Here is a 22,906-nt window from a genome sequence, read left to right on the forward strand (position 1 = left end):
CCATCAGTGCCCCCGCACTCCTCTCGCAAGCTTGGGTGAGGGCTGATCCTTTCAGAGAGTAGTTACAGTGTATACTGTTTTATAGAACTATTAAATGTGGCCTTTTGGTGTGGGTCCCACTACCCAAAATGACTGTCCCGGTTTAAGCCCTAGAGCTCTTCACTAGGAATTGCTGGCACTACTGTTCTTCACATAGTCTTTAGAAATAGCTGCTTGGGGCGTATTTCTAGAACTTTGGGTTGAATGGTTGGTGTTTCTAGGACTGTCACAGCACATCCATGTTCATTACCTTCCAGAAGTTACTCAGTCTGCTCTCATGTAGTGTATGTGCAGTGCTACTGCATCCCCTCCCAAATGGAGTGAAGGATTTTTAAGCATCTCTGCTGGTCTCATGGGAAAAATAAGGTCGGGCAGTAATTGGAAGTTCTTGGAATCTGGCAAAGTTAAACAGGCTTTCTCCCCTTGTGAAAGCCCTTTACTAGGTGACCGGCTAAGGAAGGTGCTAGCACAGCCCAGTAGCAGGCAACTCAGACTGAGCCAGACTAAAAGCAGGTGCTGCTGCCAGGGAGTAGAGGCATGTTGTGACCTGAACATGAAGGGCAAGAAGGGGCTGGGCTGTGTACCCCTATAGACTTGAAAGGTAGGGACTGGGCCGGGCGGGGCGAAAGGATAAAAGACTCACAAGCCATCTTCCCAGATGTTCAGATTTAATGGTGCTGGCGAAACAACTCCATATTGTTTGGTGTGGTTTTGGCTTTTTTCCCTTTGCCTTTCTCTCTGTTTTGTTTTGTTTTATAATTTTCATTTTTTGTGCTTATGGTGTGTGTGTGTGTGTGTTTGAGACAGAGAGAGCAAGCATGTTTATAGACATAAAGCTGCGTATGTTGGGAGATGGGGAAGGTTGGAACATTCGGGCGGGCAAGGGGAAAGCATGACTAAAATGCACTGTGTGGATTTTGTAATAACATAAAAAGGTGTTGATGAGGTGAAGTGCTGTTTTCCGTATGAAAACGGACCAAGCCCGAGTTCACGTCCGACCGAGAGGCACCGTCCCGGCTGTGCGTTCTCTGTGCCTCCCAGGTCTGCCTGTCCCGGTTCTCCCTTCTCCTAAAAAAAAGAAAAGAAAACGGAAAGGACTTTGTCCAAACCTTGACCTGCCTTTTTTCTTTTTCAGTGTTAGACTTTTGTGTCCCATGCTTTCCCTGATCTTGTTGCTCCTTGCACTGGAGTTGGCCAGTGTCCATGCTGTTCGTGGTAAGGGCGCTGAGGAACAACAGCAGTATCTGAGGTAAGGTGCATCTGCTAAGGAGACAAGACCGTGCTGATGGCATTATAAGGCATTTGACTCCTCTTGGCTCTTCCTTTGTGTAAGACATTTGGACTCCTCTTGGCTATTTCTTTGGTGATTTTTTTTTTTTTTAAATCTCCACAGGTTTTCCTTGATCCTTAGCTGGTCTTCTCTGTACAATTGGATACTAAGTTTGTGGATCACAAAATTGAACCTAGTTTACTAGTGAACCCTCTCAGCTTGCCAGGCTATAGTTCTGCGCCCAGGTGCAAGCTAAGTGAAGACTATGGAGATGGTCTTGCAGGAAGGTCTTGAAGTCAGAGCCATGAGGCAGATCCTACCACATGCAAGTGACCACAATTGTATATAGCTAAGTTTCAAACTTAAGAATTCTACTTTCCAGCTACATCCAGATCAAGGGAATCTGAAAGTAGGATAATCTTTTAACCCTACATGCAGAGATCCCAGTGTTCATGACACCCCTTAGACAGGCTGTACAAATGGTATGCTGTGCTCAGTCGACTATAGCACTGTGATGCAGCCTTCATCTATGTCCACAAGTTTTTCGTATATTAGCTGCCTTACATATTGTAGCATCTTATGGATTGAAATAGGGTGTGTATGAGAGGGGTGTGTGTGTGTGTGTATGTGTGTGTTTTAGACTAGCCCTGACTCACTGTGTAGACCAGGCTGGCCTTGAACTCACAGAAGTCAGCCTGCCTCTGCTTTTTAAGTGCTAGTATTAAAAGCAGTAGTTTTAGATTGATCTAGGGGAGGAGGCTGTGAGATGGGGAATTGTGAAAGTCAAAGGACAGCTCCACCCACTCCTTCCACCTTTCTACGAGCTCCAGGGATTGAACCCAGGTCACCAGGCTTGCTTGATGAGTGCTGCGCCTGTTGAACCATCTCACCTGCTCTGTACTGGTTAGTTTTCATTGTCAACTTGACGGACCTAGAGTCTCAAATTTCATTTGAGGAATTTTCTGAACAGGTTGGCCTGTGGGCATGTCTGTCAGAATTGTCTTGATTGTTAATTGATGTGAGAGAGCCTAGCCCATGTGGGTGGCACCATTCCCTGGTTTGACCATGGACTGTGTAAGAGGAGAGAGAAGGCTAGCTGAGTATCCAGCAAGCAGGTAGCATACCTGCATTTGTTTATCTCTACTGTTGACTTTGGATGGAGTATTACGAGCTATCTCAGTCTCCTACCACTGTGACTTCCATGCATTGATGGACTGTCATCTGGAATTCTAAGCCAAATAAGTCCTTTTCTTCCCCTATGTTGCTTTTTGTCAGGTTATTTTATCACAGCAACAGAAAGGAAAGTAGGGCACGGATGGACGAATAGAACCTTGGCAAGTGTGTGCAAGGCTTACATTGAGGTACTTAGCTTTAGCACCACTGGTGACTACATTGGGGTACCCAGCCTTAGCACCACTGGTGACTACATTGGGGTACTCAGCCTTAGCACCAGTGGCAACTACATTAGGGTACTCAACCTTAGCACCAGTGGTGCTTGCTTTGTAGCTTCTCTGTGTCTTGTGTGACAGTCACCCATGACACCTGGCTACATCCTAGTAGCAGCCTCCCAGAGTCCCTGAGGAGTAGACCTGTCTCAGAGGAAAGCCACTCCCCAGACAGAGGCTCCTCGGGCTCCGCTGTGCCATTCCTGTAGCATAGCTTCATGAAAAGTGTAAACAGGAAAGTCTCCAGTCCTCAGAAGACTGAGGATAAGCCTGGACGTGTAGAAACGAAGTATATCATAATCAGGTGGAACTTGCTGCCATCTTAGGGAATAACTTTAAGAAAACTAGTTTTAGCAGTGGCAAGTGTTTCATAGTAATGGTGGTTCTCTTCAGAGAACCACGTCAACACAAAGGGAAGAAAGGCAAGGGATGCAGCATCAGTAGCAGAGGGACTTGGGAGTGGGACTTCTCTCACCATGTGTCCAGCCTCTGTCAGTCTGAACCACATGGCCCTGCAGTCTTCCAACTGCGTTCTATCACCTAGAAACACCATGTCAAGATCTGAGTGGGAAAAGAATCTCATGTCTTCTAAGACCCAGCACAGCTTGGAGAGCACCGGTCCCAGTGTTACGTTCTTTCTCTACCAGTTTCTCTTATTTTCATTTTGCATGCATTTCTTCTTCTTGAATCCAAACACAGTTGAGTAACTTTTAGGGATATCTCCAAGAGAAGACAAGACATGTACGCTGCTACATTCTACAACAGAACAGACAAACTACCATTCCTCACTGTCTTTTTAACAGATTCTTAAAATTGGTCCTACAGTACACTGAGAACCTAGTGGCCTACACCAGCCGAGAGAAGAACAAGTGGAGTGAAGCCACCACTCTTACACACACAGTTTTGTTGAGGATTTGGACTTTCAGTGAGAAGAAACAAATGTTAATACATTTAGCCAAAAAAAACACAAATAAAGTTGACATAAGCTGACAAAGAAATCATGAATCAAGGTATTTTTGGTCGTGACACTGAGCTATAGAGGAGACCTTGGTGGTACTTGGTGGCAGCTGCATATCCTGTCTGTCCCATTGAATTTTACAACCCCAGCACACAGTCAACCTCTGGAAGAAGGTAAAAATACAAAGTTGCGGTTCATCACTTGGGATTTAATTGTTCCCTCAGATTTAACACCTTATCTTTTAAAGGAACAATATCTACATGGCCGCATGTCTTCAGTAAGTCACATAAAGGATACATGGTCCACAGACATGCTCTGCATCACTTCAAGGACATCTGGTTCTCATGCATAATGACCTGTCCTTGTGTGTCACATCAGCAGCACAGGGTCCTGTATCCTGCATTGCATCATTTCAAGGGAGTGGAACCCACCGCTGAACCTGCTTTGTTAATTAAATTTTTAAAAATGTTTACCATGAACTCTATGTTGCCTTTCATTTTTCCTAAAAAACGATATCACTTATGTATAGTGAGTGGTACATGCCTGTAATCTTAGTGCCTGAGAGTCAGAGACAGGAGGATCAAAAGATTGTGACCAGCCTAGTATATGTAAGGAGACCACCTCCAGCCCCTCCACCTTAAAAAATAAGATAAAATAAAAGTTTGTGTGTGTTAAGAAATGCATACTACGGTAGTATGTTAGTGAGGCCAGGTGATAGACGTTTAGAGACTTGCTTTTTCCTGCATGACATTAGAAGAGAAAGTGATTGCATGATACAGGTACAAATTCAAGATTCTGAATAACTGTTGATTGAAAGTGCTACCTGTATGGCCAAGGCAACTGCCAAGTGTACTTGCAAACAAGGCTCACCCTGCCCTGAAGTACATGTAGTGCTGCTCATGGCTGGCTAGCTCTGCAAAAGAAATAGCAAACAGAAGACCCAAGAGAAGCACATACAGAGGTTCTAAAGGATAATGAAAAAAAGAAAAAACAAAAACAAATGACTTTTTCAACATGTAGTCCTAGGCACTGTCTCCCTGTTCCAGGAGGACAAGCCTGTTTAGGTGGACACCACTCTGGAACTCTCTAGGTTGTCCAGTAGAAAGTGGAAGAGATGAGCTGTAATTCTAGGTTGGGGTTCTGAGAGCAGAAAGAACCAGAGCTGGGGGCCATGCTATGGAGACTGATGGGAAATCTCAGGAAGGTGACATCCCACAAAGGCGTGCTGAGTCGAGCAGGCTTTGCCCTGTCTGAGGCCTGGTTCAATCCTGGATCAAGAGATTCCTCAACTCCTGTGAGTGGATCTCTGCCAGTGGCCTCTAGAAAATATCATTTCAGGAGTCAACCTAGAAAAGAAAACAGAAGCGCAGAGGTCAGCCGGAAGGTTGGCAATGCAGACCCAATGCTGGAGAAGTGAGCATGCGCAGAGGAAGATACTGGCTCCATATTTTACCAGGCTTGTGGGCGAGCTCCGTAACCTTGAGGGCTTGTCTTCATCTGTGCAGTGTTGAGGCTGACATCACCACTGCATACCTCATCTGACTGACAGGAAGGAAAAAAAAAAAAAAAGCAGTGCAGCAGATGTTTTGCTCTGTCCCTACAGTATCAACCAATGCTGGCTTTTTTTTCTTCTTTTCTTCCTCATGGATGATTTGGATTCTCTCTGTCACACTGGGCTGTGTGATGTGTGTGTTGCTATGTGCATATCTTCACTGTATGTGCCTAACATTCCAGCTGCTCACAGCCTTACATGAATTAACCATTGGGAAAACCATGGTCAGCCTCAAGTCCTCACCTGAAGTCCCAGCTGAGAGTAGCTTTCGGTTCTTTAACCTATGGATCTGAACCTGGCACAGGTAGCACTCTTGTCAACCAATCTGGAGTTTGCCAAAGCTATGTATTCCAACAGGATCGTCAGTGGAAGCTTGCAGCCTCACTGTGGGCTGTGCTGCTAATGGGGCCTCTTTCTAGCTTAGCTCCTTGGAACACATTGATGCTGGATTCCCTTATAGAACTTCCTAGGTCCGTCTCCTGATTGTGTTTTCTCTAGTCCAACACAGGGTGGCACTCTTCATTAAGTAATCTGGCAGCTGTGTGGGAAGATGTCTCCTGCGAACTCCTGTGACTCCAGGAAAAGGAATTCTTTCCTTTTTCATCTGGCCACAGAGAGGTAGATCCAAGGTGACAAGAGTGGGAAGTGACCACTGGCGCCTGGCCACTGGGGCTGTGGAGCATTGCGTTCACCTGAAGGCTCGGCCTTCTGTTCATTTAATTCTGTATTGATGAAAGGCATGAACAATCACAGTCTAAAAATCTTTTCCATCTTCATGAGGGAAGATTGGGGTTGTATTGTGTGAATTAATCTCTTGGGGGAAGACATCAGCGTGGCCAGTGGTGGTGACAGGAGAATGAGGGAGGTACCAAGGTCACCATTAACCAACCACCAATCACCATACTGCTGATGGGGGAGGGGAACCCTTTGTCTAAAGGGACTGGACTGAGCATTGCAGAGAAGGAGGGGCGCAGGCTTGCAGTGGAGACTGGCTTCTAACCACTCTCCCCAGCTGCAGGCTGAATTCACACCTTGACACCACAGCCAGTCTGCCAAAGCATGGCGCCTGCCTGTGTGGGATTGGCTTTTAGGGACTAACAAAGAAAATTCCTTACATCGGATAAAAGGGAGTATCTGTGGTTTGTTTTATAGCCCTACTAAAAAGATTTTAATGAAACTAAATCACTGTGGTACCACCAGAGTTTGGGCTTTAGAGGGCCTGGAACCAGTTTTTCTGTGGGCTGTGTCTGGATTGTAGAGTGTCCATGTGAATTGACTGGGACCAATTAAGATAAGTCTTTGATTGCATCAGAAGTTCTCCAAATGGATGGATACAGGATGTCCCCTTGACACATCATTAATTAATTGAAAATGAAATGCTCAGTTCAAAAAAGCTACCCATAAAGCGAAGTCCTGTGCCAGCCAATGGTTAGAGTTTATGGATCCTTATAAGCATAGACTTGCCATTATAAATATTAAATGCCACCTTTACAGAAAGCTTACATATTTTCAAAGCCTTTTGCTCAGGACTTTGAATACCCCCCAAGACAATGTTATTAATTCCATTTAGGAGGACGGTAGAAAACTTAGTGGAGAAAACCTGGAACTCAATCCCCTGTGAAGGAGGCAGGGACGGCTGGTCCTCAGCTGCTTAGTGGTCACTCTCACTGACAGTTCCTCTGAGTCCCAGAAATGAAATCTGTAATCTCAAACCTTTCCAGCAGCTTGGGCAGGGACACAGAAATAGCCCAGCAAAATGCAAGATCAGCAAGAAAGCACTACAGTCCACAGACTGAGAGTGGAGGGTTGTGATGCTACGGCCAGTCCGTAGGTTATGAGGTCCAGGAAATCCCACTCAGAGCAGAGGGTAGGGTCTGCAGGTGATGCAGGGATAGTGGGCACAGGGGCCTCCAATCTCTCTGTTTCACTCTTAATTAACAAGCTAAGGACCTCCCTCATGTCTCAGCATGTAAAATTCTCTTAGTATCGAATTTATTTAGATATAAGCCCTTTCCTACCAGCTGTGGCCCCTCCCTTCCCACGTAAGACATTATTTTCCAGGGTCCCATGCTAACCCATCCTCAGGAGCCGCTATGTTAGTTGTCAGTCTCGGTGGAGTCAGAACCCTGACTATCCATCTGGACCTGGGCAGTCGACACTTTTGGCTCTGTTTTTGTTGTTTGCTTGCTTGCTTATTTTTCCTATATTGCCTTAAATGGTAGAAAAGCTAATAGTTTTGTTTTCTTCTTTAGTTGGACCCATCTTGTCCATGTTCTGGATGAGGTTTGGACCTAAGTTAGTGGCTGAGGGGTCTGCTGAATCAATGGAAACATTGTATTGTGTTTATATATTGATCTTCAGCTGCCGTGAGCTGTGTCAGTCAGTGGTGGGAACAGGAGGTGTGAAGCCACACCTTAGGGGTCCTCCACGAGGTGTGATACTCACAGGCTGACAAATGGTGGGAATATTGCTTCCCTTAAGTGCTGGTCATGTCCAGATGGTGCTAAATATCCGGTGCAACACCTCACATCCCTCCACCCCCTTTAAGCTCTGCTGTACTAAGTCCTGTGCCTGAAGTCCCCAGTGCTTTCAAGTCCTGTGCCTGAATCTCCTTGTGTTTTTCCAAGTGAAGTATCTCTAAGACCCAGGACCTGAGATTTCAAAACCATTCAGGAATCTGTTCTTATCATGCCTGCGATATTCTATGTGTCACCCTGAAACAGCCAGTCTACCCCAGTCCTGTGCCATCACACCCAACTTCATGAGTTTTTTTTTTTATTTTTGGCAAAGGACCCCTTTAAGAGCTGCCAGGAAGAACAGCGTTCATGGCTACCCACAGGCCCAGAGCCGTGCTCCAATGCCAGAACTGTGCAGGCCAGACTTGCTGAGTCTGCAGTTACGGCGTCTGTGCTTTTATCTCTTTTTCCACTGCTTCCGCTTCTCCGTTTTGGAACATACGGGATAATATGCTCTGGTCCCTTAAGGATGTACAGGAAGGAACCATTTCCATATCCACTTGACTCAAGTTACCACAGTCAGCTGCTGGCTGAGCAAACTGACCTCAGATGAGTCACAATCTAGCTCACACAAGGTCACAGTTCAGCCAAACTCTGAAAGTCCATTTGAGAGGTTGATGTCTGTGCTCAAGATGCCAGTGTAAGCAGGGGGCGTAGGGGGGTGATGCTTGGTTCCAGCAATTCCCAGGGCTTAACTCCATTCAGGAGACCACAGTGAGACCATGAGGCCCCAGCCGGGATGGGTGGCCAAGGGACAAGGCAAGAGCTGATAGGGATCAGGCAAGGTGCAGGGCTACTAAATGGGGCCCTGAAAGGCTGCTAGACTTCCAAAGCCAGGGTGCTTCAAGCCTAAAGGGGTGTGTGTATGAATCTGGCCTCTGAGTAAAGCGGTAGGATGATAAACTAAAAGTCACAGAGGCCACAGGAGGGACCCAGGCAAGTGCCATCATGACTGGAATGACAGGAGCAGAGTTACCTGTGAGCTACCACTGTGATCCACTCATGTCACTACCACCACCACCATCCCCCCATTGCATGTTACCCAGACGTGTTATCAAAATTGATCTCCCAGTCAACAGAGAAGTGAAGGACAGGGGGACAAGTAAGGGTATCAGGCTGTGGTCCAACAAGGTGTAACCTACACACTGGGGCTGTGTCAACATAAGGACACAGGTCACATCAAGGGACACTGTTAGATCACCAGTTCAGCACAGAAACCCAATCTTCCACTAGGCATTATTGCAAGTTTCCATAATCCAACGAGTTTGATTCCTCCACACTCATCTTTTCCTGTCTGGCTCCTTGCTGGTTCCAGGAAAACTGTGGGCAGGTTGCAAATGTCTGAGTTGAAACAGCTCTTCCAGGGGGAGGATGCAACAGAGACTGACAGCAGGGCAAAGATATCTGCTTTGCCATCCTGCAAAAAGCTGCAGATTCCACCTGCCCTGACTAGGCTGGCTTCCAGAGCAAGCAGGCTGATCTCAGCCACAGTATTTCCACATGCCTGACACCCTGCAAACCATGGAATGATGCCTGAGTACACCAAGCAAAAGCAGCATCCGGAAGCGCCTGACTTCCTGGTGTCCTGGGGACTGTTGGTAAGGAAGCCAGTTGAGGAGCCGCTGCAGGAAGCAGCTCAAATCAGGGATCCTAGCAATTGCTTAGGAAGTGGCTTTCATCATCATGAGTCGCAAAGTAGAGACAGTAAAGGAGGAAATGGAAAGTCGTTTGGTAGAGAAAATCACTCCATAGTGTTTGAAGGTCACTCCTGTAAATGCTATATGAAGTCGAGGTTGTTGTTCATAGCACCACAATAGTGGACCATAAAGTCAAAGGGAGTTGAGTTTGTCTTCCCGGAAAATAATATTTGTTAATGAGGCTGCAAGTTTGACAGAAAGTGTTCAAAGTTTAAAAGGTAATTTTATACTCCAAAATTTGAATATTAAGTCTATATTGTTAAATGAGATGTAATTTACATGGATCAGAAATCAAGAACACCAGAGCATGTAATATACAGTTTGCTTTCTATTCACACCCTCCTCAGAGTAAGGAATTATTTCTAATTGATTTCCAGGATCTTTATATAATAAGGATGAGAATCATGATGAAGTTTCCAAAGCATATACAATCCGTTTATTTACACTCATGTTCATCCTGTCTTACACAAATGGTAGCATAGTATATAAACTATACCACAGCACAGTGCTTTGATAAACAATATATATTGGAGAGTCTTCCACACAAAGAGCATCTCCAATTTTTTTTTCAGTAGCTGCATAAAATTTGGAAGTGTTGTGTTTGTTTTTGCTTTGTTTTGAGTCTCACTATGTAGCCCTGGCTAACCTAGAACTCTCTGTAGACCAGGTTGGTTTGAACTCACAGAGCTCCATCTGCCTCCATCATGATTAAAGGTATACACTGCCGTGCCCTGATGCTTCATAGAACTTTAACATTATACTATTTGCTTATTAATGAAAACCAACTTATCCCACATATTTTGTCACAAGCATGCCATGATGTCTTGACAGCCATCATCTAGAGGCTGGGTCAAAGATGCATAAAATTATAGCCTTCCAGTGTCTGAGATTCTTCTATCCCTAGCTTCATTTACTGAGTATTATAATATAAAGATGCTTTGCAATTCAGTTAGCCTCGTAGGGTTTCCTGTTACTAATGAGGAATAGTATTTATTTTCTCTTTCATTGGAAGGTCTACCTAAGGCCTTTAGTCATTTGCCTATTGAGTTCTCAATTTTCTTCTTTCATTCTGGCTTCTAGGCTCTCTATATATTAAGGGCATAGGTTGTAATGAGTGATAAAAATGTTTTACTTCTCCTCATTGCCTGTTTTGATTTCTTAATTTGATAATGGTCTATTTTCATGAGTAAGTTGATATTTTTGTGTAGTTGAAATTAAAAATTCTTTCTCTATGCTTGGATTTGACTTAGAAAACTTTTCACTTAGCTCTGAGTTTATAAAGAACAATTTCCCTGATCATGACTTTTATTGTCATTTATTTTTGTGGTTTTAACATTTAAATATTTCGTGCATTTAGATTTCTTTTGAAACATGCTATACGGTATTGTAGGGTGGTAGGTATAGTTGTAGCTCTTTTTCCTCTCCAAAAACTGGTCACAGCCTTCCTTCCTAAGCTTCCTGCATGGACCGTCACTGGTATCTGCTGCTTCACCTAATTTGGAAGTTCATCATACTTATTTTTATGAACAGCTGCATAGTTGCCAAATGCCACATTCTACATAGTAATTTTTCAATGATAATTTGAATTGTAACTTAATATCCTAATCTCCCACATCTTTTGGTGTTCATCTGTAGTTTTATGCTTTCTCTTACCTTTTGCCTTACTTTATATCTTTCTTTTATCTACTGCAACAAAGATTTAACTATTAAACCATTATAACTTACAAATTGACAGAGCTTCAGCCTCCCCTCTCTGGATTCTGTCTCAGGATTTTTCTGTCTCTTCCTGAAGTTTGGAACCAAATTCCCAGCAGTGAAAGCATGTGTAAAAACATAATGATCATAAGAACCCTCAACTAGTATAGTTTTTCAAGCGTATTAGTCTATAAAGTGTGCCAGGGAAAATGGCCTCTTACAATGCCCACTCCACTTGTCCAACGCTGTCATTGTTCTTGTGCTGACTTAAATACTCAGGTGTGAAAATTTTTGGGTGTCTGAATTTCATTTCATAAAAGCTTCACGTTCACATTAGATTTATTACTAGAAATGCCTTTTCGTTATGGCTGTGTGGGAAATTCCTTTACATCTTCAAAGCTGTTCATTCCTATATGTCCATTTCATATGCAGCTGTGGCAATCATTAGATTTTCTAAGTTGTGTGTTTTTGCTTGATTTTGTTTTTAGGGGTGGGATATTGCTGAGATAGATGTAATTGCTATCCTATAAATCCTATTTATTTTTTAATGCTGGATTTCATTACTATTTAAGATTCTATGAGTCTAATACTACTTTTTATATTTGGACCCATTAAAAGGTAGAATTACCTCTAGCCAGTTTTTGAAATAATTTTTTAAAGTTCTTGAATGTGATCTTGACATCTTTATCTATTCTCATTACTATGCATCATACAAAACCCAGTAAGAATATATTATTTCCTAAGGTACCTATAACCCTGTTGAGTTCATCTTTATTTCATTTGACAAAATATTGACCATAACTAATTACACGCTAATTAATTATTAATTATGATAAAGCTTACATTCTTGCCTGCGTTTGAAAAGAGAATGACTGGTCGCTTTAATGGTGAGAGTTCATTTGCATTATGCTCATGTTAAGTTTCTCCTTGAGCACAATAGTATGGCCCAGTGAAATTGAGAACAGTAAATAAATTGGCAGGTACATGGGTTGGTTAAAGATGTTCCATCAGATGGTGGTGCATCTTAGTGAGTAGAGCACACACTTTCTGAACAAGCAAACAGGAAATACACAGGAGGACTGGTGTACAGATACGTTCCTGTGAAGCAGACCCCTGATGCTGGTCACCATGGAAACCACAGAGCACAGGAGGAGTGGGCCAAGGTGATGCCTCCCTAAGTCATCCCTGTCCTGACATGGCACTGTGTTGTGCCTTCAGCTCATTTGCTTCTGTGGAGCCACATTGTGATTTATGATGTCTACCTTGAAGGCACGGAACAAAGCTTGTATCACTGAAGGGAATCATAGAGGTTTTCCTCCATGATATGACTAGGGAGTCATAGGCTGGAGAGGGGAAGGCTGTCAAGCTGAAGACTATCAAATGGATGGCACTCTGCTGTCCTGAATCAACTTCCATGAAACAAGTATTCAGGACCTGCTCTCCCTTCCAGCTGGTAGTCAGGGTGCACACAAGCTCAGCATCCATGTCCTCAGCCTGTTAGGTGTCAGAATGAGTGTGTTGGTACCAGCCCATGACTTTGTAAAGCTTCAACATTCTCACCTTTCATTGTTTTGTTTTTAGATTTATTTATTGTGTATACAGTGGCCTGCCTGTATGTATGCCTGCAGGCCTGAAGAGGGCACCAGATCTCATTTCAGATGATTGTGAGCCACCGTGTGGTCCTGGGAATTGATCTTAGGACCTCTGGAAAAGCAGCCAGTGCAGTGCTCTTAACCTCTGAACCATCCATCTCTCCAGCCCCAGTCTCATCTTTTAAAAACCACCACTAGCCGTGCGTGGTGGCGCATGCCTTTAATCCCAGCACTCAGGAGGCAGGGGAAGGCGGATTTCTGAGTTGGAGGCCAGCCTGGTCTACAAAGTGAGTTCCAGGACAGCCAGGGCTATACAGGGAAACCCTGTCTCAAAAAAACAACCCAAAACAAAACAAAACAACAACAACAACAAAAAACCCACCACTAGTACTCTAAATTCCCAAATGCAGCAGCATTGGGACTGAGCCTGCTTCCCAGCCATCCATGGCCTCCCTGTTTGTAATTCTGTGCACATCCAACTCTTGCTATCATTGTTTAGTTTTCATGGAAGGAATTCCTATCTACATGCATAAAGACACTCATCAGAATGAGCAGAAGAAATAGAGGACCAGGCATAGGAATCAGTGGTCAGGGCAATACATGGTCAGGACCCAGGGTGAAGCAGCCCAAGTGGAAGGCAACTGAAAAAAGAGGAGTACAGCAGACAAGAATTGCAGCTTTCTAAAGAAATGCATGCTTCTATTTCCAGCACTTGCGAAGCATGCAGGTCTCTGTGAATTTGAAGCCACCCTGGTCACTCCGCATAGTGAGTTCTAGACTTATCAGGCCTACATAATAAGATACTATCTCAAAGAAGAAGAGAAGGAGGAAGAGGAAAAAGAGGAGGAGGAGGAAGAGGAAAGGGGAAAAAGAAGAAGCAGCAGCTTAATAGAGCAATGTTTGCAGAGAAGAGGATCTGTTCATACTAGTAATGATCAAACGTTCTTTACTGCCTTCCTCCTGTGTGAAGCTTGCTATAGAAAACAGTGGGGAACGTGTGCTTTTCTGAGCCACACACAGCCTCATCCATCAGGATCTCTCATGATCCCATGGAGAAGCCTGAATGGAAGGCAGGGGTGGGTAACTCACCATGTCCTCTGCAAGGATGGTTCCTGCCATCGTTTTCCTTTAGTGGGCACTGAGAAGCACTGGATAAGCAGAACACGTTCACTAATCCAGACTATCCCCCACTTTGCAGTCTGGTAAAGAGACTCCTACTATGAAGCAAAATTCCTGCTCAAAACCTGTTTTGCCTTTACCCTGAGATTCTTCAAGGCAATCCACATTGGATCGCATGCATGCTGGGCCCGGGGTCCAGCTTATCAGATGCTGTCCCAGCAGGAAGGAGCTTTGGTTTGTTCTGAGACTGTAAAGGACATGGTTTCCATTAATTGTGCCCAGGAAACTGAATGTTTCCCTTAGTCATACTTGCCATCCGTCTGGAGAAAGCAGGGGGGAGGCAGTAATGCTTTTTTATAAAAGAACTGAGTGTGGAAACGTTTGTGGCAAATTGAAAGAATTTTCTTTATATATTTATGATGGTTAATATTGATTGTGAACTTTTCTCTAGGGGTGTAGAAGCACCTAGAGAAAACCCTCTGGATTAATCTGTCAGAGTTTCCAGATTGGAAGACCCACCCTAAATGGATGGTGCTATTTCAGGGGCTGTCCTTCCCCAACTGAATAAAAAAGAGAAAGCAAGCTGAATGAGTATCAGCATTCACCCTCTCTATTCCCAACTGGAGAGAAAGTGTGACCAGCTGCCTCCAGCTCCTGACGCCAGGATTTCCCCACCATAATGGACTGTACCCTCAAATTGTGAGCCAGAGTAAACCCTCACTTCCTTACGTTGCTTCTGTCAAAGCCATGAGAAAAATAACTGAATTGCATGCCCACAAATGCAACCACTGTGGCCTGACCTGACCTGAAGTCGCTATGAATCGAGAGAGACACTCTCTCCTGGTCTTATAGGTGCACCACCTCCAAGTTTCCTCTCCAGAAATGGGAACAAGCTTCCAAATTAGCAAACTGTGCCTGCAGTGCCTCCCCACCCCACACACCACCCAGATCTTTAGTGGAATGTTTAAACAAGCACTGATAACAGGTTCCCCAACAGCCCAAATAAACTTTTACAAGGAGAACAGGTGGGTCTGTTTGTAAGATCAACTTTCCCCAAAGCAACAGTCAGACAAGCATCTCAGCCTTGCCACTTGGTTAATGTTTCTCTCTGTAACCTCCCCCCATACCCCCCTCCCCGCCCCGCGCTTTCGGTGTGCACGACTGCCTGCTTCGCTTTTCACCTGCAGTCTACAAGAGTGGCCTCAGTCATTACACACCATTAGTCTGTACTTGAATCCTAGATTTCCTCTCCTCCCCCCCAATCTGTCCTGTGGCTATGGTCTGTGGATACCTGTGTTTCCATGATGTCTGAGGTCTGCAGGTGTGCCCTGTGAATGCCCCACCCTCATACCACTTTCCCTTGCCGGATTCCTTTGGGGCTCTATCTCCTGCCTAATGCCTGCTCAGGCCACAGAGCCAGCCAAATTCCACAAAATTATTTCACATACATTCATCTCCTTTCTGCAACTTGGCTGAAGAGTAGTCCCCCCCTCCCCCAGGTGCTCAGCCAACAGATAAGATGTAGCTCCAGGGTGCTCGGGAGATGGCTTAGGGCTAGGAGGTGACTCTTCCTGTCACACATCCTCTGAGTTCTCCAGCTCTTTGTTCCTGCCCCAGGGAAAGCACACAAAAGGCAAGCCTTGAAGGCTGGAGGTCAGAGTGCTTTTCTCCCATAGCAACACGAAGCATGGTGTACATGTACAGGAGACAAACGTGAATAGGAGGCAAAGCTCAGCTTGTCCTTCGTGGCAGACACTGGAGAGACGGAGCCAAAGATGCTCTGGGTGGCTGGAACAACGGTACACAGTTGTTGTCAGGACAAGATCATGTACTTTGCTCAATATAGTGTCTTTGTACTAAGTCTCCTGTTAGCCTTGGGAAACTTCTCTATGCCCCTGAACCAGGGCTGTGCACGCGCGTGCGCAGTCAAACACACACACACACACACACACACACACACACACACACACAGGTAAGCCTGTCTGGGTTGTGGATGGCAGGCTAGTCACTGACACACACAGACACACACACACACAGACATACACACATAGACACACACATGTAAGCCTGTCTGGGATGTGGGTGGAAGGCTAGTCACTCACACACACAAATACACATACACACGTGTAAGCCTGTCTGGGTACACATACACTCACACACATGCACAAGTGCACACACCTGTCTTGGTTGTGGATGGCAGGCTAGTCACTGACACACACAGATACACACATAGACACACACACATAGACACACAGACGCGCATGCACACGTGCTCACACCTGTCCGGGTTGTGGATAGCATGCTAGCCACTGCCCTGGTCATGGCTTTCTGTTCCCTGAGAGGCACAAGACTGGAAAACCCCTGGGCTTCACCCAGATGTGGGGCCCAGACATACAGGGTTGCCATGGTGATGCCTGCCAGGGAGTGACAAGGACAGGCTCTCAGGTCCTAGAGCCTCAACACAGTGAGTCTCAAAGAGGTTTGTGAGTCACCATTGCCAGCACAAACAGAAAGCCCTCCAAGGGCCAGCAGGACACCTGCCACAGCAAACTGGTGCTTTCCCTGCTCTGACACCTCAAAGTCCAAAAAGGTCTCCTTGACCTATTGTCTGTTCTATTGACCTATTGGCAGTTCAGGTGTCAACAGGGCTTGGGGAAGAATCAGGACTTTTGTTTTTGTTTCCGGCTTCCTGAGGTTACAAGAACCCTGTAAGTCTATCTCCTGAGTTAACAATGGTTGTCCTAGTCTCAGTCACCACAACTCCCTGATACTAAGGACAGAATCGAGGGCTAGGCAAATGCCCTCCTGGGGAAAAGGTCAGGGTCCAAACTGAACCTGCCAGTCTCACTTCCCCGGGTTTGCTTCCTTCTGGTGGCTGCTGTCATCCATATTACTATACCTGGAACATCCCCCTGCCTCCCTGCCTCTCAGTCATACAGCGGCTCCTCCCAGGATGCTTACAGCTTACAACCACTGTGCAGGCTGCTTCCAGACCTTTCTGATGCTCTGCCCGGTGTGAGGTGCGTTACTGGCTTCTGCTATATGTTCCTCTGTGAGACTACAAAACCATGCCTCCCCTTATCGGTTACCTGAAAAGCCATTGCTCCACCAGTTGCCTAGCAGTAACTCCTTCCCTATAAAGGGATCACTCTGAGATCCATTGTCCATTCCGTGGAGCTAGTGTGTAGCTGAGGGCCAGGAATGAACCAGGTCAGGCATGCCAAAGAGGCTATGGGCACTAACAGCATCCCATTGCAGCCTTGCAGCAGACATTTTTGCTCACTTTAATAAAATTGTCCAAGTTTTGAGGTTATCACAGTGAAAGTTCTCCTGCTGCACTGAAGTCTGTGCAGCACTGCCCTCTCTCAAGGGCAGGGCTAGCAAACAGCCAGTTAACAGAGAGTTTAGTCCTGTGAGCCTGAGGGCTCTGCTCCGTCTGCCATCAGGCCATAGCTGGAGGCTGTGCCAACAGGTGGGTGTGTCTGGTTCTAGGAAGAAACGCTAGCTGAAGCTGCCTAGGCTACAGTTGTAATCTGCTTGAGGGCCTGTCTGCCTGCCTTGGCCGGTAGGCCATCTGGCTGGTGGGAGCAATGTGTGTCTGTGGTGGGTAGCCAAGTATCTCTACTGTATATTGTTTATTGTAGAGGAAGTGAACCAGCAGAGTTGCTCAGGTCCTCCCATCTGTTGGGTGGATCACAATTTGAACCTTTAAGGTCTGTTTGACCTCAGCACCTCGGCACTTTCCCTAATCTGAGCCATAGTCCTGCTGTTCCTACTAATGAGGGGTATGACCTGGACAACCACTGTGTGTCTCTCTAACGCTATAAAGCTCTTGGCTGGAGTAGGAATGCTGGGGTCCAGTGCCTTCCACCGATCATTTCTAAGAGGATCCAGATTTTTCTCCACTTGCAGCAACTCCATGTGGCATTGGGAGGATGGCGAGGTAGCCTTGGAGTCTGCCAGTCTCTGAACCCTAGGCTCTTATCTCTGGGATGTATCTCTGGATGGTACAGATTGCACCCTGCCCTTTTGTCCTTGTACTGAAAATACAACTGACTTCAGAGAGCACAGGTGATGTAAGCCCTCCTTGAATTCTGGGTGTGCTGCTGATTTCTCATGCTACCTTGGTACTAGATTAATGGTCCTGAGTGCAAATTCTGCAATCCCAAGAGCTGGGTCTGAACAGAAGGCAGCATTCAAAGCCCACATGGGCCTGGCTTCCAGGTCTTGGCATGGGTAGACATAGTCTTACTGAGAGTTAATGGTGCCAGGGGAAGGGCTCCGGCAGGAGAGAGCAGCAGTCTATATGTGTGAGGAATGTAGGTCATAAGAAACTTAAGATGTTCAGTATCAATAGTTGTGCCGGTAGGAGCAAACATGAATTAAAAAGTCAGCTATTTAAGTTTTAAGTCCAGTTTGTTTTTACGCATTTGGAAAGGTTTAGAATTAATCTGCATTATTTCAAAACCTGTTTAATATAATCTAATTCAGTGAAATGATTGGAGAATGGTTTGGCTGTCCAGATTAAGTATTTTTGTTGATACTATTTTAGAAAAATAATTCTTCATGGCTTCAAAGTCTATGTGGTTCATGTCTCTAAATCAGACACTGCAAGGTTCTGAGAGTGAATACCTATTTAAGAAAAATTAGATTTTTTTTTTTTGTAGAACTTATAAAAGTATGAGGCATAAAAGAAAGAAGCTGAATTGAGTATTCTTGTTTGGCCACGGTCGCTTTATCTTCAGTAAAAAACATCTCATATAGTTAGTTGGAGGCCTGTCCCTAGAGGTTGGCCTATTGGATATGTAAGCCCTTGAAAACATCAATATGCTGTATTCCCAATATGCACAAACACACCTGTCCTTTTCTACAAAGAAAACATAGTATTTTATGCCCTCGCTCAGTCTTAAAATTGTAAAGTTGAAGTTTGTGTGAGAAATTTTGGGAAAGATCAGGAAATGTAGGTCCCAGACAGTTTGCATCAGGAACTGCCCTGCTCCACAGAGCCCCTCCCTCGGCTTGATGGCTGCCAAGTCTTTGGATCACTCCTGGTGTGTATTGCACTCTCCAGGTGGCATCTATACCCTCCTCGCCTGGTAATCTCTGACACGCTCTCTTCTGATTTGTAGAAATGATTATGTCTAATGAATCTTGACCCGGTTTTCCCCTATGCTCTGTGCTTTGGTGTCACGTCACAATGGCAGACCTTACTCTTTAGCAGTGTGTTCTTCCTTTCAGATTCCCACAGCCGTCTCCATCACTATTTGGAGTCTCATATGTGCAGGTCAGTTTCTTGTTTTTTCTGCTCTCTTTTATTCCCTCTGCTTCTCCCTCCACCACTGGATATTATGCAGGTGGATATGAAAACACCTCAGGTATATTAGATAGCTAACTTATTAAAATTAATTTCCCTGTTTCTTCTTACATTCTGCTTTTTTTTTTTTTTTAATTGAGACAGGGTTTCTCTGTGTAGCCCTGGCTGTCCTGGAACTCACTTTGTAGACCAGGCTGGCCTCGAACCCAGAAATCCGCCTGCCTCTGCCTCCCAAGTGCTAGGATTAAAGGTGTGCGCCACCACCACCCGGCCTGCTTTGTCTTTTTAAACTCACCTGAATGGAACTTCAGGGAGCTGGGCTTAGAACATCTTAAGAATGTACATCTGGATATAAGGTCCAAGTGGGGCCTGGAGTTCCTAAGCCCCTGTTGTATGGGAGGCAGGCAAGGAAGGAGCTCTCCCTGACCTACCTGCCTCACAGCAGAGCCATCAGGAGGGACCTCGAGGTCACTGGGACAGTGCTGGAGTTTGCCAAAGAATACGTTGCAAACACAGTTAAACACATGAAGCATATACCCTGACTTCTCAGTAACTTCTGTTGAGAGTAGCAGTTCTCAACCTGTGGGTCACGACCCTTTGAGGGGGGTGTCACATATCAGATACCCTGCATATCAGATATTTACATTACGATTCATATCAGTAGCAAAATTACATTATGAAGTACTGATGAAATAATTTTATGGTCCAGGGGGTCACTACAATATGAGGAGCTGTGTTAAAGGGGCACAACATTAGGAAAGTCGAGAACCACTATTTTAGAGCAATTCATGCGATTTCTGCAGATAAACTATCCACATTAGTCTTTTAGACCAGACAGGAGTCTTAGTTTCCAAGGTACAGGAGCAGTGTATGCAATCCAGGAGGGCCCTGGGGAGCATTTCCTGGGGTAGGAATTAATCCCAGACTGAGTCACTTATGATTTACACACACCTCATAGTTAAAAGATCCACATTCTAAAGGGGCTGCTGGAACCTTTGCCCCCTGGGAACAAAAGCAGGAGATTAGCTCCGTGTTATCAATCAGTGTTGTCAAGATGGAATAAAAAGGCTAACTTTAAAGGCTTCACCTGTTGAAGTATTAGTTAGAGCTTCCAGTGGAATCAAAGGTCACTCTTGCTCAAGGTTTTGTGTCTTGAGTCCTCCAAATGGGCACACTGATTTATCTTTAAAAGTAGCCTCAAAGCACCGGAGATGGATTAGCGTCTTAATCTTAATAGCACAAGGCCTGTAGTTAGGTTTGGGGCTCACTGGACTAGGTGGCATTGTCTAGGGCTGTCCCTGGCATGTGGTACTATTAGAGGTGGGCGGGGCAAAGAGGGTGGGCTTTGTGCCTCAGAGCCTTTGACCGGCTTTAGGGGTGTTTGCAGAAAGCTCTGCCAGCTGAGTTGGTGTCCATCCTTGGACAATGGGATTTGTCAAGGGCCAAATAAATGAAATCTTGGGCTCAGGCAGGGAAGGGTGGACACCCTGCCTCTCTTTATCTGGAAAACAATGGTATCCAGGTACAAGCCTAGACCTGAGAAGACTGGACATGGAAATGCTACCTGAAACTTCTTTCCCTTCAAAGTCAGAATCACACCAGAATGACTGAAGCTGACTAGGAATTTGCCTTCTCTGGTTGATGTCCCTACCCAGTGGCAGGAATCATTTCTGTGTGTATGTAGACAACAGCCTACTGTAGAGTTGTCTCAGACACAAGGGTGAGCAGAGGCTTCCAGGTCCCAGCATAAAATCACAGACACATTGATGGTTTTTTCAGAATGTCAGAATTTATTGAATAAAAATACATTCACAAGCTGGGTTAGTGTCATTGGCTACATTATTGAAATTGTTAGGGTCAGTTGAAGCCATCTTTTACTAACTGTTATCAAGGTCTAAATTCTTTAGGCTTTCAGTGTGGATTCAAGACCAATACCTCTTCAAGAATTCTTCAGTCTCTCAGTACCAGACAGGGACTAGTGAGACAGAGTGAGCAAAGACCAGACTCTCAGCCTCTTCGTTGGAACAGCCATTGCTTGACTGCCCAGACTGTATTGTGTAAGCCAATCCACTAAACACCCTTTAAATATATATCCATTCTATGAATTCTGTTCCCCTAGAGAATGCTGACTAACACAGAAGAAACATTTCTTTCCTTAGAACCATGTTGGCTACAGCCGCAATTTGTCAAGTAGTACTGATTCCTCGGCAGTTGGTCCAAGCACATGTTTTTTCATCCTGGTCTTAACTACTAACTTTTAGATTGTCTGTTGTTACATAACAAACAGTAATTACATCTGTATTTGTGTGTCTGTAGCTTGTAGAATGGATACAAAAGGATTACAGAGGATTCATCGGAGCTCAAGAAATTGAAAGGGCCTCTCTTGGACGTAGCAGCCAAAGGCTGACATAGAGACAGACAAACAGATAGAGTCTCTGCTGGTGTCGGGTTGGGTAGTGAAAACTGCCTGCAGGATCATGTCTGGAGACTCTGGGTCACTTGTTTGAGCCTCAAGATTTAGTTAAGATGTTAAAGTGCATGCAAGACTGTTGGGGGAAATATTTTAAAAAATTGCACCATCCTGTGCTATACCCAGCTACTCACTGCCCGCTGTCTCTCCGCCTCTAGGTCAGCCCCAGTTGGAGGTCTTCCAGCTCCGGTTCACCTGCCTCAGAGCTGCCTGTACCTTCTCAGCCATCCTCCCCCTGCGACCAGTTGTCACAAACCCCCTTAACCCGGTAAATGAAAACTCTAGAAACTTAAAATTAATCAGTCAGATTTACATATCAATAAATTCTCAATTCACAAGATGCCCACACCATAATTTCAGAGCCACTTGATAATGATACAAGCTGCCCACCTAGATTAGACAAATTATCCCAATTATTCTATCCTTTATGATATTCATAGCCACCTGTGGCTATTTAAAGCCATGCAGAATCTGGATTGTCTTCCTCTTGCTCCATCTTCCTTCCTTCCTTCCTTCCTTCCTTCCTTCCTTCCTTCCTTCCTTCCTTCCTTCTCCTTCTTTTCTCTCTCCCCTCTCCTCCTTCTCCCCCAAGCTTTTCAGCTCCACCTTCCCTTCCATTGCCCAATCACCAGCTCTAGCCTTTATTTTACAAGTCAAGGTGGGAAGAAGGTTCACAAGAAGACACCTGTGTACTCCTCATCTGCAACTCCTCCTGGGAAAGCGGAATTAGCATCAAAATACAAACAGCACCAGGAAATCCACAAGACTGGGTTCCCACAAAGCACTGAGTGACTTGGTGATGGCAGCATAGCAGAGGGCCATATCACCAGTGGGAACCAAGCCACAGGGAACCTCCTAGGACAGTTAAGGGTTCTCTACCTATGGGTAACTCCCACACACTGACAGTCAGATGCCAGGTTGGCAGGGGCCATCGCCATCTGCAAGGTTAGGTGTTCTTCTCTTTGTGGCACCCAGGTGAGGTGTTATATCCTTCCTCAATTTGTGTGTTCAGTAAGACCTTGGGCCTGGCTTTCCTGGTGGGATTTTAAATTAAAGCACTCATATAGCTTCAATCTACTTCAATAAGCTTATAGAGTGGTGCTTTTTTTCACTCTCAGGAATAAGTTATTCATCAATCCCTGCTCTATGTGAGGCACAGGACAGACATCACTGTCTACTTGTTCATCAAAATGCAGAATCATCCTGAACTTGAAATATAGTCATTTAGGACATGACACT

The 22,906-nt window shown here is 45.1% G+C and overlaps 1 protein-coding gene across 8 annotated transcripts in view; it reads left to right on the forward strand.

Moving 5' to 3' along the window:
* Positions 1-21,916, forward strand: part of Ermard (ER membrane associated RNA degradation) — a 39,960-nt gene extending 18,044 nt beyond the window's left edge. For 4 of the 8 annotated variants that reach the window (XM_021186491.1, XM_029471371.1, XM_029471372.1 and 1 more), the window contains 2 exons: positions 1,175-1,288; positions 3,558-4,191. In XM_021186491.1, the coding sequence (XP_021042150.1) occupies positions 1,175-1,288; positions 3,558-3,744 (301 nt within the window). In that variant the 3' untranslated portion in view covers positions 3,745-4,191. Of the gene's footprint in view, positions 1-1,174; positions 1,289-1,432; positions 2,346-3,557; positions 4,192-19,121; positions 19,168-21,104; positions 21,255-21,825 lie in introns of those variants that run through there. The other 4 variants (XM_029471368.1, XM_021186493.1, XM_021186492.1 and 1 more) reach the window with 4 other exon arrangements.
* The last annotated feature ends 990 nt before the right edge of the window (positions 21,917-22,906 follow it).

Source organism: Mus caroli, chromosome 17, assembly GCF_900094665.2.
Source record: "Mus caroli chromosome 17, CAROLI_EIJ_v1.1, whole genome shotgun sequence".
Classification (NCBI taxonomy): Eukaryota; Metazoa; Chordata; class Mammalia; order Rodentia; family Muridae; genus Mus; species Mus caroli.